The sequence below is a fragment of the Mandrillus leucophaeus genome, unplaced genomic scaffold, assembly GCF_000951045.1.
Source record: "Mandrillus leucophaeus isolate KB7577 unplaced genomic scaffold, Mleu.le_1.0 Scaffold115, whole genome shotgun sequence".
NCBI lineage: Eukaryota > Metazoa > Chordata > Mammalia > Primates > Cercopithecidae > Mandrillus > Mandrillus leucophaeus.
Genome location: NW_012099765.1, coordinates 5,813,136 through 5,830,126, shown reverse-complemented (window position 1 = coordinate 5,830,126; position 16,991 = coordinate 5,813,136). Strand labels below are relative to the sequence as shown.

Genomic DNA, 16,991 nt, shown 5'->3' with positions numbered 1-16,991 from the left:
TTCCTTGTTTGTCACTGATCCACAGCACTCAGGATGAGGTGGCCCATAGCAGACACTTGATGGGTGGGCGGATGAAGGGTAGATGAAGGATGGATGGATGTGATGGAATGAATGGATGAAGAGAGTAGATAAATAAGTAGGTGGGTGGGTGGAGAGATGGCTAGGTGGATGGATGGAGAAGAGGGTGGATGGGTGAATAGGTAGAATAGATGGGAAGGAAGCATGGGTGGTTGAATGGATGGGTGGATATTGGATGAATGAGTGGGAGGAGAAATTTTCCAATGGATTTGAGTGGGTCCTGGGCTCCTGCGTGTCCTCTGCCATCACCTTCTCCCAGGGATCAACACTAGAGCGGGGATTACTAGCTTTGCAGGCAGTGGTACTTGTTAGTCTTCTAAATAACACTAAAATAACTGCTCACATTTTCCCGGTAATTGACAAAGTGCTTTTTTGTTTTTTGTTTTTAAGAAATAGGGGTTGTGCTGTTTCCCAGGCTAAACTCGAACACCTAGGCGCAAGTGGTCTTCCTGCCTCAACCTCCCAGCTTGTCAAGTAGCTAGTGATACAGACACATGCCACCATGCCTGGTGACAAAGCACTTTCATGTACCCACTCTAATTTGAACATCACGATAGTTCTGTGAGGTTATTATTCCCCTTTTACAGAGGAGGAAAATGAGACTGGGATGTTCTGTTCCTATGATTGGTTATGGTTCCATCCAGCAGTAAGGGGCTAGAATGGACTGTTTTCTTCACTAAACCTCAATTTAGCCTGTCTTCTCCCAAGCATTTCTCTTGCCTTTTTGGCTGCTGAAATTTCTAAATCTGAGTTAGTCACTGAAACGGTCCTCTGCCTGCCTAGATAATCAGTGCCACCCCCTGCCGGGATCCTCTTGTTGGAGCCAACAGGGATTTGTCAGGGAGAATTCAAGGAGAGAGGGAGCCTCCTTATGTATCCCTGATACCTGAATAGATAAGACAGAGCTCAGTCTACTCCTCAGAGACCTTCAGGGAAGGAAGAGGTGTCACATTCCCCAACTCCCATCACGTCCCACCACTGTTCCCTCCCAGCCCCTGCCGAGGGTAGAGTGCTGGAAAGAGCAGAATTTGGGAGTCAAAAGTGTTGCCTACAAATTCTGTCTCTTGCCTGTACTCGCTGGGTGACCTCAGGTAAATCACTTAACCTCTCTGGGCCTTGGTGTCTTCATCTGTGAAATAGAATATCTGGCACCCACTTCATAGAATTTTTGTAAGGTTCAAATAAGTGAACCACTTAGCACCACGTCTGGCTCATCTGGGCCCTCGGTGAGTGGCTGCTGGCCCTGTTAGAGGCAGCATGGGGAAGTGGGATGTGCAGACTGAATATGCCATAACCAGCCAGGCATGGTGGTTCATGCCTGTAATCCCAGCAGTTTGGGAGGCTGAGGCGAGTGGATCACTTGAGGTCAGGAGTTCAAGACCAGCCTGGCCAACATGGTAAAAACCCCATCTCTACTAAAAACATGAAATTAGCTGTGTGTGGTGGCATGAGCCTGTAATCCCAGCTACTTCGGAGGCTGAGCAGGAGAATTGCTTAAACCCAGGAGGCGGAGGTTGCAGTGAGCCAAGATCGTGCCACTGCACTCCAGCCTGGATGACAGAGTGAGACTACATCTCAAAAAAAAAAAAGTGAATATCCCATAACCAAAACTTTTGGAACCCAAAGTGTTGAATACTTGCATTATGCTGGTTCAGCATCTCTAATCTGAAAATCTGAAATCCAAAATCCTCCAATGAGCATTTCCTTCAAGCATCATGTGGGCACTCAAAAAGTGTGAGCTTTTGGAGATTTTCAGATTAGCGACATTTGACCTGGACGGCAGTTCAAATCCTTGCTCTATCACTTACCAACTATGGTGCCTTAGGTAAATTCCTTAGCCTCCCTGAGCTACCGTTTCCTCATTTCTGAAGTAGAGATAACACGCTTACCTGAAGGGGTGGCCTTCCCCTCCACATCTGTGGGCATTTCTTGTTAGGTGGAAGGAAGGACTTGAGAAAAGAAATGAGACACAGAGAGAAAGTATAGAGAAAGAAAAAGTGGGCCCAGGGGACCGGCACTCAGCATACAGAGGACCCACGCCTGCACCGGTCTCTGAGTTCCCTCAGTATTTATTGATCATTATCTTTACCATTTTAGAAAAAGGGAAGTGGCAGGATAATAGGATCATCGTAGGGAGAATGTCAGCAGTAAGATACATGAATAAAGATCTCTGTGATGTGAATAAGTTTAAGGAAAAGTGCTGTGCCTTGATATGCATATGCAAACATCTCCATAAACCTTTTTAGTGCATAAAGAGCAGCACTGCCACTAGCACGTCCCACCTTCAGCCCTAAGGCGGTTTTCTTCTTTCTCAGTAAACAGAACATACAATCAGGTTTTACACCGAGATGTTTCATTGCCCAGGGATGGGCAGGAGACAGATGCTTTTCTCTATCTCAACTGCAAAGAGGCCTTCTTTCATCTTATACTAGTCCTCCTCAGCACAGACCCTTCACGGGCGTCAGGCTCGGGGACGATCAGGCCTTTCCCTTCCCACGAGGCCATATTTCAGACTATCACATGGGGAGAAACCTTGGACAACACCTAGCTTTCCTAGGTAGAGGTCCCTGCGAGCTTTGGCAGTGTACGTGTCCCTGGGTACTTGAGATTAAGAGAATAGTGATGACTTTTCACAAGCATACTGCCTTCAGGCACTTGTTTAACAAAGCACACCCGGCACAGCCCAAAATCCGTTAAACCTTGAGTCACCACAGCACGTGTCTCTTTCGTGGACAGGTTTGGGGGTAGGGTCACAGATTAACAGCATCTCAAATACAGAACAAAATGGAGTCTCTTATGTCTGCTTCTTTCTATATAGACACAGTAACAGTCTGATCTCTCTTTCTTTTCCCCACACTTACCTAGCACGAGTATTATAAGGCACTATTTCCCCAAACATGGCATGCATACCACTGGTGGTACATGAGGTTACTTTAGGGGGGACAACAGCAAACTGCTGAAAGTTTAACTGTGAGAGAGTTTGTTTTATATGTACTAAAAAAATATAAAAATCACATCAGAACTATTTTTTAGAACAATGCTAACTAACCTTTACCCTTACTGATATTTAAGGGGGAAATTGGGCAATTGAAAAGAACCAGTGTGTTGAGTAAATAGTGGTCGAAGGCAGCATGCAGATAGAGCAGGAATTGAGAAGGTGGTCTATGAATGGAGTTTGCTTAACTCTATGAAATAACAGAAAAGAATGCAAATAATGATAGCCAAATGCAATACCTGACCCTAGACTAAATCTCGGACGGGAAGGAAATAAATGCTGTAAAGGACATTGTTGGGTCCAATGCAGAATTGGAATAGATAATAGACTAGATAACAGTGTGGTATCCATGTTAAATTCACCGAAGCTGACAACTGCACTGTGCTTATGTAAGAGAATATCTCTGTCCTTAGGAAATGCACACTGAGGAATCTAAGGATAAAGGGCTGTGATGTATGTAACTTACCTTTAAATGGTTCAGAAATATGTGTGTGTGTATATACAATGCAGAGAAAAAACCATAAGCACATTGGAGTAAAAAGTAATGGGAGAAACTGGGTAATAAGCATCTTCTCTATTGTTTTTATTTTTACAACTTATGTAAGTTTAAAGTTATTTCCAAATAAAAAGTAAAACAAAATGTAAGCAATGCAGGTCAAGTCCACAGCCCAGGGCCCAGCCATGGAAGGCACTTAGTGAACTCTCTGGCTTTCTCCCCTTCTCTACTGGCCAGCGTGGAGACAGTGAATGACGGGCAGTTTCACAGTGTGGAGCTGGTGATGTTAAACCAGACCCTGAACCTGGTAGTGGACAAAGGAACTCCCAAGAGCCTGGGGAAGCTCCAGAAGCAGCCAGCAGTGGGCATCAACAGCCCCCTCTACCTTGGAGGTAATGCCCTCTTTCCCTACCACCTCTACCTCCCTCTGGCCCTCTGTGCTCCAGTTCCGAAACCCAGGCCACTGCCAAAGCCAATCACGGAAGGCTTCCTGGAGGAAGGGACAATGAAGCTGATCTCTAAAAGGGTGAATAAGCACTAGCCAGGCCATGGAGAAAAGAGAATTTAGGACAGGTGCTTGGAAAGGAAAGAGAACAGGACTCCTGGAAACTACACATTGTGACGGGAAGGGGCGAGAAGGGGAAGGCAGGGGATGGAAGCAGGGTCTAGGCTCTGCTGAAGTCTGCCGGCATCAGGTCATATTCCCTCTGCTCTGCCACCTCCTCAAACCCTGGGAGGTTCGATTAATGAATGTAAAAGAACAAGTTTGAGATTAAAATCTAAGGCCAAAAATGGAAGTAGGCCAGGTGCAGTGGCTCACACCTGTAATCCCAACACTTTGGGAGGTTGACGTGGGAGGATCGCTTGAGTCCAGTCGAGACCAGCCTAGGCAACACAGTGAGACGTCATCTCTACAAAATATTTAAATTAGCTGGGCACAGTAGTGAGCCCCCGTAGTCCCAGCTCCTTGGGAGGGTGAGGCGGGGGATCGCTTGAGCCTGGGAGTTTGGGGCTGCAGTGAGCCATGATTGTGCTACTGCCCTCCAACCTGGGTGACAGAATGAGACCTTGTCTTTAAAACAACAGCAACAATGACAACAAAACACAAAAAAGTAGCCATCAGCTTGGCAGAGTCTAGGCCTGAAATGCAGCCCCTGCACCAATAGTTCTCAAAGGGTTAAGTGTAAAAAAAAGCTACCAGAACTGCTCGTTCAATCCTAAGATTCCCGAGACTTTACCCAGAGTCCACCTGCAGAGATGAGCACGGGCGCAGGAGAGGGCGTTGTTAACGGGAGGTTCAGACACACGGAAGCCAGGGAAAGCTCTGGGCCGAGGGCAGCCCCAGAAGGGACACCACTTATCCCTGGAGGAGGACCGTGCCCTGTGCCCCACCTGCAGCCAGAACAGAACTGGGTGCCCTGCTTCCAGGCTAGTCCCAGGCTCTCAACTGTAGAAGGTGGGCAGGGAACGGTGTAGAAGGGGAGCAAAAATACCAATTATTGAAAAGCAAATTACATCTTTACTACCAGTCTCTTGAAGACCCTGAGAAGAGGGGTACACAGTATATAAGGCAGCAAACTGGTCTAAAACCCTGAACCCTAAAGTTTCATTGATGAAACAGCTCCCCAAAACCTTATCTTCTCTCCTCAGCTGTAGCTCGCCTGCCCTGGCTTCTCTTGTGAGGCCTGCATCAAAGGGCCGAGGAGCCTGGTGGGGACAGCTGGTTATTTGGTGCACTTGCCTATGCGGGGGGGACGGTCCCCTCGGTTCAGCCAGTGGGGTCATAGGGCAGTGGGTGACCAGATAATCTCGTTTTTTTTTCTAGGGGAGTCCAATATACAAATTTTTATGGGAAATTTTCTAATATTACATATTGGCAACAAATCCACGTTTTTTTAAGGAGTCCCAGTGCAGGACCAAAGATGCATGTCCCTGTATGGACGAGGTCTGAGGTTTTGGCCCATTAACCTCATTTGAACATCAGAGGCCCAGAGTTCTAGCCATCAATGTGTGGAAAGCGCTTTCTCTGAGGACAGCAGGGTGGCAGGGGAGGGTCTTCAGGCCACTGTCCTGGCTCCTCTCCCACAGGCATCCCCACCTCCACCGGCCTCTCTGCCTTGCGCCAGGGCACGGACCGGCCTCTAGGCGGCTTCCACGGATGCATCCACGAGGTGCGCATCAACAATGAGCTGCAGGACTTCAAGGCCCTCCCGCCGCAGTCCCTGGGGGTGTCACCAGGCTGCAAGTCCTGCACCGTGTGCAAGCACGGCCTGTGTCGCTCCGTGGAGAAGGACAGCGTGGTGTGCGAGTGCCACCCGGGCTGGACCGGCCCGCTCTGCGACCAGGAGGCCCGGGACCCCTGCCTTGGCCACAGGTCAGTGTCCCAGGAGCCCTGGCTGTGTGCTCGGGCTCCCAGCATGGCCTCAATCTCTACTCTACCTGAGAACTAGGCACTACTGGAGGCTGGAGGAGTTGCAGTCAGACTGCGGATAGAATCTGTGGAAGTGTAACTGCTTCAGAGGTCAAGAGACTGAGCTTACACGTCTGAGCAACAAGAGCTGCTTGGAGGGATCAGCATAAGAGGGCCCTGCTCAAAACACTCGTCTCTGCCAGGTGGCCCTTAGAACCTGTCCAGAGCCACAGTGAGCCCCCGTTGCCTCTGTGGGAATTAGAAAAAGTCGCCCACGTGGGCAGACTCAGCCTGTGCAAGGCGTGAGGTGTATATAACCACACATCAAGCCACATTTAATAGTTTAAGCAACTACTCATTCAACAAAGATTTACTGAGGTCCTACTATGTGACAGGCATCATGCTAAATATAGGAAACCCAGTACTGTCAGTGTTAAGAAACCTGAATCAGCCAAAACAAACACCAGAGCCAACACTGGAAATGTGATTGGCTAAACCAGTCAGGAAATGATCTTTTGGATCAGGAATAAGGGACAGCTATAAAGGGTTGGAGGTTCTTGTGTTGCTCTTGAGCATATGTGTGTGTGTGTTTGACTCTATAACATGGATCCTGGCTCTGCATGTCATTCCGCCAGGGGCAGTGATGCGTCGTGATTCAGGATATAGGCTTTACCTTCATCTTTTCCCACAGGTGAAATGTACTGCGTAGGAGCAGCAGACAAGAGGTTGTGATGGAAATTCAGAGCAATACTGGGTGTAAAGCACTTAACACAATTCCTGGTACATAGCCAGGGGTACCTGCTGGTAGTAGTGGGGTGGTAGTAATTCTTATTTAAGATGGTAAAGCAATTAAAATGTTTAGAGAATGGCTAGATTCTTTCAAGCAATTGTTTGCTACTTGGCTGCATGGGGTGTGTGTGTAAATCAGCAAGCCAGCTTCTGCTGTGGTGACAGCTCACACTGGGTGACACTCGCAGGCTTCTGGCTGGTTGGCCAGGGGAAGCAAGGTGGTTAAGAGATGCTCAGCCTAGGAAATGGAGAAAGCTATTGGACTGTACTCAGCTCTGGGTCCCCTGGTCCCTGGCTGGGTGGACAGAGGGAGTCCTCAGCAGCACCAACTCTGATCCAGTTCCCTTCTCATCCTCCTCTCTGCCCCTAGCTGCAACCATGGAAAATGTGTGGCAACCGGGACCTCATACATGTGCAAGTGTGCCGAGGGCTACGGAGGGGCCTTGTGTGACAACAAGAATGACTCTGCCAACGCCTGCTCAGCCTTCAAGTGTCACCATGGGCAGTGCCACATCTCAGACCAAGGGGAGCCCTACTGCCTGTGCCAGCCCGGCTTTAGCGGCGAGCACTGCCAGCAAGGTGGGTCTGCTGTGCCTGTGGGAGGGAGGAAGTGGGGGTCAGAGTTGGACTTCATATCCAGATCACCTCAGTCCCAGTTCTGGCTGTGCCACTTAAAGGCTGCATGACCTTGGTTCAGTCACTTTGTGAGCCTCAATTCCCTCAACTTGAAAACGGAGGCAATGCTACACCTTCCTGTATCAGTTATCTAGTGCTGCATAACAAGTTAGTCCCAAACCATAGCAGCTCAAAACCACAAAAAACGTTGTTTTAGCCCACATTTTTCCTGTGGGTTGGGAGTTCAGAAAGAGCCTAGCTGGGATCTCTCGGGGTAGCATTCGACACAGCCAGGGCTGCAGTTCTCTGTAAGCTAACCCGAGGCAGCAGAATCTGCTTCCAATGTGCTGCACTCCCATGGTGCTGGGTGTTGGTGGGAGGTCCCAGTTCTGCCCTGCAGCTCTGCATGAAGGCTCTTTGAGGGTCCTTGCGCCAGGGCAGCTGGCATGTCCCAGAGTGAACAGTCCAGGACAGAGCAAGCCACATGTCTTATATGACCTACAATTGGAAGTCACTCATGCTGTCATTTCCAACACACTGCATTGTTACGTCGGTCAGGTGCATTCAGTGAGGGAGGGGACCACATAAAGGGCATCAGTACCAGAAGGGGGTAGTCACTGGGGGCAATCTTGGAGGCTGGCTACTGTGCTTCCTTATAGGGTTGTTGGAAAGAGTACGCGAGATGGAAAGTCAGAAGCAACATTGTCACGATGAAGGCCAAGCTGTCATTTAGAATCTGCATGACCTTGACCAGCCTGGCCAACATGGTGAAACCCTGTCTCTACTAAAAATACAAAAATTAGCTGGGCATCATGGTGGTCGCCTGTAATCCCAGCTACTCTGGAGGCTGAGGCAAGAGAATCATTTGAACCTGGGAGGCGGAGGTTACAGTCAGCCAAGATCAACCTGGGTGACAGAGTGAGACCCTGTCTCAAATCTGCATGGCGTTGAGCAGCATACTTGTGATTCACTTCCTCATCTAGATAGGGCCAGGAGTGGTGACTCACACCTGGAATCCTAGCATTTTGGGAGGCTGAGGTGCAAGGATCGCATGAGCTCAGGAGCTTGAAGCTGCCATGAATGTACCACTGCACTCTAGCCCAGGTGACAGAGACAGACCCTGTCTCCGAGAAGAAACAAAAGTGCAGATAATTCATGTGGCCAAAGTTAAGATTCTCAAGCATGGACTTTTTAAAGATGAAACAAGTATAGAAAATGGTCCTCAGTGGACCTCTGCAGGGAGGACACATGAGTAGTCTGGATGGTTCTTTTCTCCTCTTTTCCAGCTGTTGGCCCTTGAGATGCCATGCCTTCAAAGCTAATGAAACCCTAGCCAGTCAGCGTGGCCCCCTGACATTGACCAGCACCATTGACATCACCTGGGAGTCACTTAGAAACGCAGGCTCCCAGGCCCCACCCCAGCCCTTTCGAGTCAGAACCTGCGTTTTGCAATGATTCGCATATGTATCCAAGCAGAGGACGTTGCTCCACAGCCTCCATCCAACCCTCCTGCCCTTACTGGGTCAGCAGAAGCCAGTTCTTTGGTCTGACCTAGTCAGAACCATCAAATTACTTATCTCGGTTAGTGGCCCCTTTATCATTTTATCATGTAATTTTGAGGTGAGCTCAACAAAGGAAAATTATATTAATATTAAAATAGTTGTCTTACCTTGGGGGGTCTTTCTCCTGCATGGACACTGAGAAGTTTTGCTCCCTGCCACCAGGATCCCAGGCAGTCCACCCCGTCCCTTGAGGACTTTTCCACATTTTATACCTACAGGAAATACTATTCTTAACCAAAACTCATTTTTAAAATGTTATTAAATAACTTATTTTGAAATAATTTCAGATTTATAGAAAAACTGTCAGGGCAGTATAAACAGCTTAATCCCTTCCCCTCAGTCATTAGCATGTTGCCCCATCTACGCTCCCCTTCTCTCCCCATGTTACACACATGCACACAGTCATTAACCTCTTTCTAACCCTTTTAACAATCTCATAATTTTAAAGACTTTTAACAACACCTGAAGCTTTAAAATGCAGAAAGCCCTTTCTCCTTCACAATCTCCTCTGGTGCTCGTAACAGCCTGGGAATTGCTGGAAGGACAGGAAAATGTGTTACCGTTTTTCAGACATGGGAACTGCGACTTGTCAAGGGTCACGGCTCCCTTCCTCAGGTGCCTTGCTGCAGACATTCTCCCACTGTAGTGAGGACAGTAGAGGGGTGGAAATGAAAAGGTGGGTCAGGGTCCAGAGTGTTTAAGCAGATACGAGGGTGCCCTTTCCCGCCCTGCAGTTATTTCTAGGCCTTCAGGAAAAGCTCATCCCAAAGCCTCATTAACACCTGCTTCTTATTCAGACCTCAACTCCGGCTCATTTCCTAGAGAAGCCTCCCTGGGCCAGGTCAAATGCCTTTTGCATACAAATGTCTTACAGCATACAAAAACACATACTGTATGTTCTTGTATGAACATCTTCCTTTCTTTATAGCATCTACCTCAGTTTCTTATTAAATATCTTCACTTAAATAGTATCTAGACCTAGGCTGGGAGAGACAGACTACTGGGAGTGGTGGTGACTGGGGCAAACTGGAGATAACCTGCCCCATCTAAAGCACTCAGCTTCAGCCATCACTGCAGCGCAGGGTTGCAGGCTCAGCTCTGCCAGACCTCCTGGTTTTCAAGGAAGGCAGAAATCCAGATTTTCAGGTGAAATCTCCTTCTTTTTTAATGTTGGCATTTAATTAATTTTTAGGCATATGTAGGGTAATCAAAATTGGTCTGGGGACAGGATTTGGCCCACGGTCTACCAGTTTGCTTCATCTAGTTTTAGTTTTTGACTTTAAGTTTCTTGAAGGAAGGGACAAGCCTGTTTTTGTCATCTTTATATCCTCAGGGCTTAGGTGTAAGCCTAGCAGAGAGCCTGGTACAGGAAAGGTACCTGTTTGTAAAATAGAGGGTGGGCAGATGAATGAGTGAATACATTCTTATGGTCTTCAGAGCACACGTATTTCAAAGCAGCCTACCTGGGAACTGTTGACAGTCCCGCTGGCCACCTAGACCACCAATGCCCTTTTATGCCCTCTGCAGAGAATCCGTGCCTGGGACAAGTAGTCCGAGAGGTGATCCGCCGCCAGAAAGGTTATGCATCATGTGCCACAGCCTCCAAGGTGCCCATCATGGAATGTCATGGGGCCTGCGGGCCCCAGTGCTGCCAGCCTACCCGCAGCAAGCGACGGAAATACGTCTTCCAGTGCACAGACGGCTCCTCGTTTGTAGAAGAGGTGGAGAGACACTTAGAGTGCGGCTGCCTCGGGTGTTCCTAAGCCCTTGCCCGCCTGCCTGCCACCTCTCAGACTCCAGCTTGGTGGGGTTGGGACAGCCATGTGGAACCCCCTGGTGATTCAGCATGAAGGATATGAAGCTGGAGAGGAAGCTAAAGAAGAAGAGAATATTAAGTATATTGTAAAATAAACAAAAAAATAGAACTTATTTTTATTATGGAAAGTGACTATTTTCATCTTTTATTATATAAATATATCACACCATCTGAGTATATGTACCATATAGTGAGTTATTTTTACCAAGTTTTGTGTTGTATTTGTTGTGTTTTTATAAACAGCTGTTTAAAAGTTTAAGAAAAAAAAAGACTAATAAAAATGCTTTAAAACAAAAGGATAAGAATAAAGAATGATAGCCTGAGGAAGGAGGAAGACGTTTTCATGTTTATGAAACGTTATTATGTCGGCAGTAAACCAAGAGCTGTTCATTGAGATCAGAAAAAGAAATAAGAGGAAGAGAGAGAAGGAAAAGATCTTTGTTTCTTGTTTTTTAACTCCCTCTTTTTTCCTCCCCTAAAATTACCCAGCTTTTCGGAGTCCTGGATGTCAGTGCCCAAGATGCCCAGTTCTTCTAAGAAAAGCTGCTGAGCCCTGGCCTTCTCAGTCTGCCACTCAAAAATATTGCTGTCCCTGTCTGTCCCAGACCCCCCTTCAGGGTCTGAACCCACTGGGGGACCCCTCTTCTCCTTCCTGGCTGGCCCTGGCTTCCAATCGAGGACTGACTATTGAAGTCTGCTGCAGGTTTCATCTGGAACTGTCTTACCAAACTTTAAAACAGCTGCTATTTCTCCTGCTCCTCCCCAGGAGAGGGGTCTTCCTAGAGGAGGTGAGGGAAGAGAATATCATGCTGTCTCCTCAGGACCCATGCACTGACCCCTCTCCTCCTTCCAGGTAATTTTTCATTGGAAGGTATCCCAGGAGAGAAGGTAGCCCTTCTGGGAAGTGGAAGACTGGGAGCCAAGCCTGCCCACAGCACTAGTAGATGTCCAACTCTGGAAGGTTCTTGGAGGTTCTTGCTGTAAGACAGGCCTCTGCCACCTGATCCTCCAGGTGACCATCATGATGATAGAGACCCTTTGCCCATCTGTGACACTTTCCAATGCATATCCAAACTCTACCTTATTTTATCTATGCAACCCCTGCCTCCCTGGGAAGGATAAGAGAGTAGAGCCCGGTTCACTAAGAAGGAAGTTTAGGCCCTCACAGGCTCTGGAACTTGTCTTAAGCCACAAACCAGATAAGTGGAGGAGCCAGACCGGAAGTCCAGACCCAAAGCTTGAGATTCTTTCTCTAGAATGGGTGAGCACAGGTGATTCAGGCAGCTTAAATCCATCAGAGCAGCCCTGCCAGAAAAGGAAAGATGATATGTTTTCCTGCTCTTGTTCTGCCTTGTTCACTCCTCTTTCTCCCTCCCCAGTATCTGGAAAGATTCTAGAGACCAGGGCTTATGCATCAAGGGCAGCCTATCCAGCCTCTGCCTCCATTCCTGAAGGGGACTTCCCTGCCCCTGTTTCTTTCCATGTCTCTCCCTCCCTCCCTCCCATTTGCCCCCTTCCACCCCGTCAGGTTAGCCACATATCTTCCAGGGCTCAGCTGTTCACACCAATTCCCTGGCTCTCATCATCCATCCCTCCTTCCCCCAGGAGCCTCCACTATAGGAGTTTCAGGGAGAAGAGTTTGGAAGTCATTGGACCTTTCAGCCCTCAGGGTCCCTAGAGGAGCCTAGTTGCTCTGTGAAGACCAATGGTGGGCCAAAGACTCAGGGAATAATGAAGAGAGAAAGAAAAGAAACGAAGATAGAGAAACATGAGGCAAGTGGAAGAAGGATGGAAAGAAGGAAGGGAGGGAGGGGATGAAGAGAAGGGAGAGAGGGATATAGCTGAGGAATTTATCTAAAAATATGCATGTAAATCTCCATTATGTCCCAGGTACTATGCCTTATGATGGCTTTGTTTTTTGTTGTCATTTGAGACAGGGTCTCACGCTGTCAGCCAGGCTGGAGTAGAGTGGTTCAATCATAGCTCACTGCAGCCTCAACCTCCTCGGCTCAAGCCAACTTCCTGCCTCAGAGTCCCAAAATGCTGGGATTACAGGTGTGAGCCACTATGTTCAGCCTGTTTCAAACATTATTATAATAGCAGATTTATTTAGTACTTTATTATACATCAGATACCACTCTAATTGTGAAATAGATATATATTCATTTAATTATCAAAACCACCATGTAGTTAAAACACTATTAACTCGTTTTACAGTTGAGTAGACTGAGACACAGAGAAGTTAAAGAACTTGCCCAAGAGTAAATGTCTAATAAACTGTAGAGCCAGGATCTGGGCCCAGGCTGTCTGACTCCAGAACTTGCTCACTCAACCACTAAACCATCCTGCTTCTCGTGGGAAATGAACATGTCCTGCCTTTGAGGATCCTACAGCCTGTGACAAAAACAGTCATAAAAACAGACAATTGCCTTATTACACAAGGTGCTCTCAAGTGGCAATATAAGCAATGGAAGTGACTGTCCAGAGGAGGGAATTTCTAGTCCTAGGTCTTCAAGGATGAACAGGAGTTTGCCAGAGGTGGGAAAGGGAATTGAACTTTTCTGGGAGTGGCCTGTTAAAAAGCAATGAGATATGGCAAGGCCTGGCTTTTTTGGGAAAGAGTCAAAATCTAGGGTGGCAGGAGTATGGGAAGCACACTGAGGAGCAGAGAGAAATGGGGTAGATATGAAGGCAGGGTTTTGACCGCAAAGAGCTTTGCATGCTAAACAGGCCACAGGTGCCAGCAGGGTTGTTTGAGGAAGGGAAGAGCAAGACAAGCTCTGGTTTAGGAAGACAGCTGTGGCAGCATAAAGGCCTGAAAGAGGAGACGGAGCTGTCACCCAAAATGGACTTGAGAGCTCCCTGTGGTTTACTTTGTGGCTAGAAAACACTGCCAGCCAGATGGATCACAAATGTCTATGGTAGTTTAGAAGCTCTGCTCTTGAAGAGGGTCCTGGGATCTGCCCAACACACTTCCCAACTCCCCTCTCCCCCAAAACAGGTGTATCTGAGCCTTATCCCACCACCAATGCCCCTGCTAGCCTCTCCCCACCCAGCCTGGAGCCTACTCAGCCGGCCCTCTCAAGAGCCCCGCCCAGGGTCACTGGCTTTCTGGGAGGACTCAACAGGCTGCCAGCTTTTCCTCTGCCTTCCCAAGGAACCTGAGACCTCCCTCTGCTCATGACCCCAGGCCCAATCCTGAATCCTGCCCCCATCCACCAAGACAGCAAAAGGTCCAGGTGTGTCCCTTACAATTCTGAGCCTTCTCCCTCAAGTTTGGAAGCCCTGACTTTAAGAAATGCCAAATGCAAGGACCATTAAGAAAATACTCCCCGAATGAGGTTCCTCTAACAAATGATGATTAAAACTCTCTCTCCTTGAGCAGTCACATTCTAGAAACAGGACATTCCACGAGGCAGGAAGAGTTCAGTTAATCTGTTCCTGAAAAAGTGTGGTTCAGTGTTTGTGTGGCAATGCACGTGGGCAGAAGAGGCCGCTCACGCTGTGTCCCCCCTGAGCAGGATTCAGGAAAGGGAAAAGAAGGTCTCTTTGACTCAACCAATGGGCCGTATGATGGCCAATGAGATTATGTACTTAAAAGTCCTTTGTAAAGTGTAAACTAAAAACCTTAAATGTAAGATGCTGTTGTTATTATTACTGTTGTTATTGCTGTTATGGACATGCCAAAAGGCCCTTGTTAGAAGATGGTTTTGCCTTCTCAATCTCATAGAAAGGAACTCAAGTCTGATGCTTCGAAAAGACAAGAAGAGGGGCAAGAAGAGGGAGAACTCCCAAGCTCAGAGGGAAAAAAAAAAAGGGAAAAAGAGCCCCAGGGTGACCTTCAGGAAAGGCCAGGACCAGGATTGATCTAACCTTTCCCTTTACCAGAAACAAAGCTATCACCAGACTGAACCCTAAGGTCAAGCAGTCACCCACTGCCTTTGCTGGGAGCAGAAGCCCATAGTAACAAGTGACCTGCCCCTCAGACTCAAGATCCCAGATAGAGCTGGAGGAGTCGTAGGGCATTACTGGTAGGCAGGAAAACTGAGGGTCGAACAAATGGAAGAATGCAGTGATCATAGACCAAAAACACACGGATAATTAACCCCAGGTGTCCACCCAGGCCAAAGTTCTTCCTGCTACCCCACAGTGGGTGTCCAGGCAGAGTGAAGCCTGAGTTAGACCCTCTAACACTTTCTTAATGGCCCAGAGGGTGTCCTCTGCCTCCCCAAAAGCAGTCTCCTGGTGTACCCTCAGATGATGGGGAAGCTGAGGGCATAGTGTGATTTGGTGGGACTTGTTCATGTTTTGTAGTGTGGGCTCAACAGTGCCAAAGGAAACACTAGAGGAAAGTTAGTGAAACATGCCAGCTAGCAGGACCAGTAAAGGCATAATCGGGCATTTGGCAAAGCTTGTTTTTCTAACTCAGCGATAGGTTCTAATAGGAAATTTTTTAAGATGTTTTTAAAACAGTGTTATAGTGCCACTTCCCTGGTATGGAATAAATAACATGCATTCTTTTTTCAATATACTGTCATATTCGGATGTCATTAAAATAAATGGATGAGTCACAGAGGAGCTATGAGATGCTCTCATGACTGCCATAACTCAGCCCGGCTCTGTGGTGTCTGCTTTATTTTTACCCCTGATTTTCAAACCCCCTGGAACAAACATGACTGCACTCATGGGGTCTGGGGAAAGTCTGGTGTGGAATTAGATGAAAGAATCAGTTTCTTGGATCGTGAAGTGAGAAAAATGGATCCAGAGCTCCCCAGAACCATCAAAGAGAAGACCCAACATACAGCTTAGGGTCAGCAGAGGATGTGGTCCGTATAGCCACAGAAGGTGCCAAGGGTCATGGGGGAGAAAGCCACTCCAGTTCAAAGGAAGAGAACGCTCTACTGATATGGGAAGGAATATTCCTCCTTATAGGACTCCAATGCCTAAATTTCTCCTTTTTCGGTTCCTTCAACAAGTATTTATTGAGCCTCTACTATGTGCCAGGGACTATTTTAGGCATTGAGGACTCCAGAGATGATCAAGACCAAGTCCTTGTTCTCCTGGACTTTAAACTTTAACTAAGGGGGTATGTGCCAATCAACAAGTAAGATAACATCCAATAGTGGTAAGTTCACTTCCACCAATAAAGAAGAGGAGACATTCCAGAATAGCTGGGTGGGTGCTTCATGCAGTGGGGTCAAGAAGGCCTCCCTAAGGAATTGGGACATGGGGTGGAGCAAATACCAAGAAATGGAAGGGGAAGGAACCTGGCCCTGCGGCACTTGCTAGATATCTGCCCTGTGTGGGTGTCATCTGAGGGAGGCGGGCAGCCTGAGCAACTTAGGAAGCCAGAGAGGATGGCCTGGGCAAGACAGCATGAGAGGGGCTCCCAGAGACGGGAGGGGCAAGCAGGCCCCTCAGCCTCTCAGCCCTCAGGCATCCTCAAGGGCTATGCATTTTTAGAAGGAGGATTGCTAAGGGTCTGGAGGCTGCCACTGGCTGGCAGGAGGTCACCATCACTTCCCTGGCAGATGGCTTTCCATCTGCCCTGTGGAGACTCCTGTGAGAGCAAGACACTGGTGGGCAGCAGAGGCACCAGGTGCTAAAAAAGGGGCTAGACTCTGTGGCCCCCAGCCCGTTGCTCCTTCTTCCCTCAGGTCTCCCTGAGCAAGACAAGGCCACACTGACTGGGGGCCCTAAGCCTCCAGCAAAGATGCCCTTGACATAGTTTTATACATTTTAGTGTGCATTTATCTGAAATAGGTAGGGAGTGGATTCTACACTCACACACACCATTTCAGACAGCCTGGGTGTTCCTGCCAGGAGGAGCTACTGTCAAGAAACCTACAGTGTCCATCTCCCATGTTTATACCAGGAGCCCCTCCTCCCAGATTTGGGACCTAGATGTATATCCCTCTATCTCAAATTCCCTGTTATATCAATCTATAGCAGAGGTTCTCAACTGGGAGAGGTGTTGACCTCACCCAGGAGACATCTGGCAATGTCTGCAGATATTTTTGATTGTATAACTGGGGCACAGGGTGCTATTAGCATCTAGTAGGTAGAGACCGGGGTGCTGCTAAACATCCTACAATATACAGGACAGCTCCTTGACAACAAAGAACTATCCTGCCCAAGATGTTCATAGTGCTAAGATTGAGAAACCCTGGCTTAGCCAAATCAGACCCTTCCCTGAATACCTGGGTAGAATCACACTCACAAGGAAGGAA

At 47.9% G+C, this 16,991-nt stretch overlaps 1 protein-coding gene across 1 annotated transcript in view; it reads left to right on the top strand.

Annotated features, from left to right (window-relative positions):
* The window catches only part of SLIT3 (slit homolog 3 (Drosophila)), a gene marked incomplete at its 5' end in the record, with an annotated part of 547,731 nt that extends 536,648 nt beyond the window's left edge, over nucleotides 1–11,083 (top strand). Inside the window, 4 exons of the mRNA XM_011997974.1 lie at nucleotides 3,807–3,961; nucleotides 5,658–5,943; nucleotides 7,139–7,347; nucleotides 10,473–11,083. Coding sequence (XP_011853364.1) covers nucleotides 3,807–3,961; nucleotides 5,658–5,943; nucleotides 7,139–7,347; nucleotides 10,473–10,708 — 886 coding nt within the window. The remainder of the gene's footprint in view (nucleotides 1–3,806; nucleotides 3,962–5,657; nucleotides 5,944–7,138; nucleotides 7,348–10,472) is intronic.
* Between the last annotated feature and the right edge of the window lie 5,908 nt (nucleotides 11,084–16,991).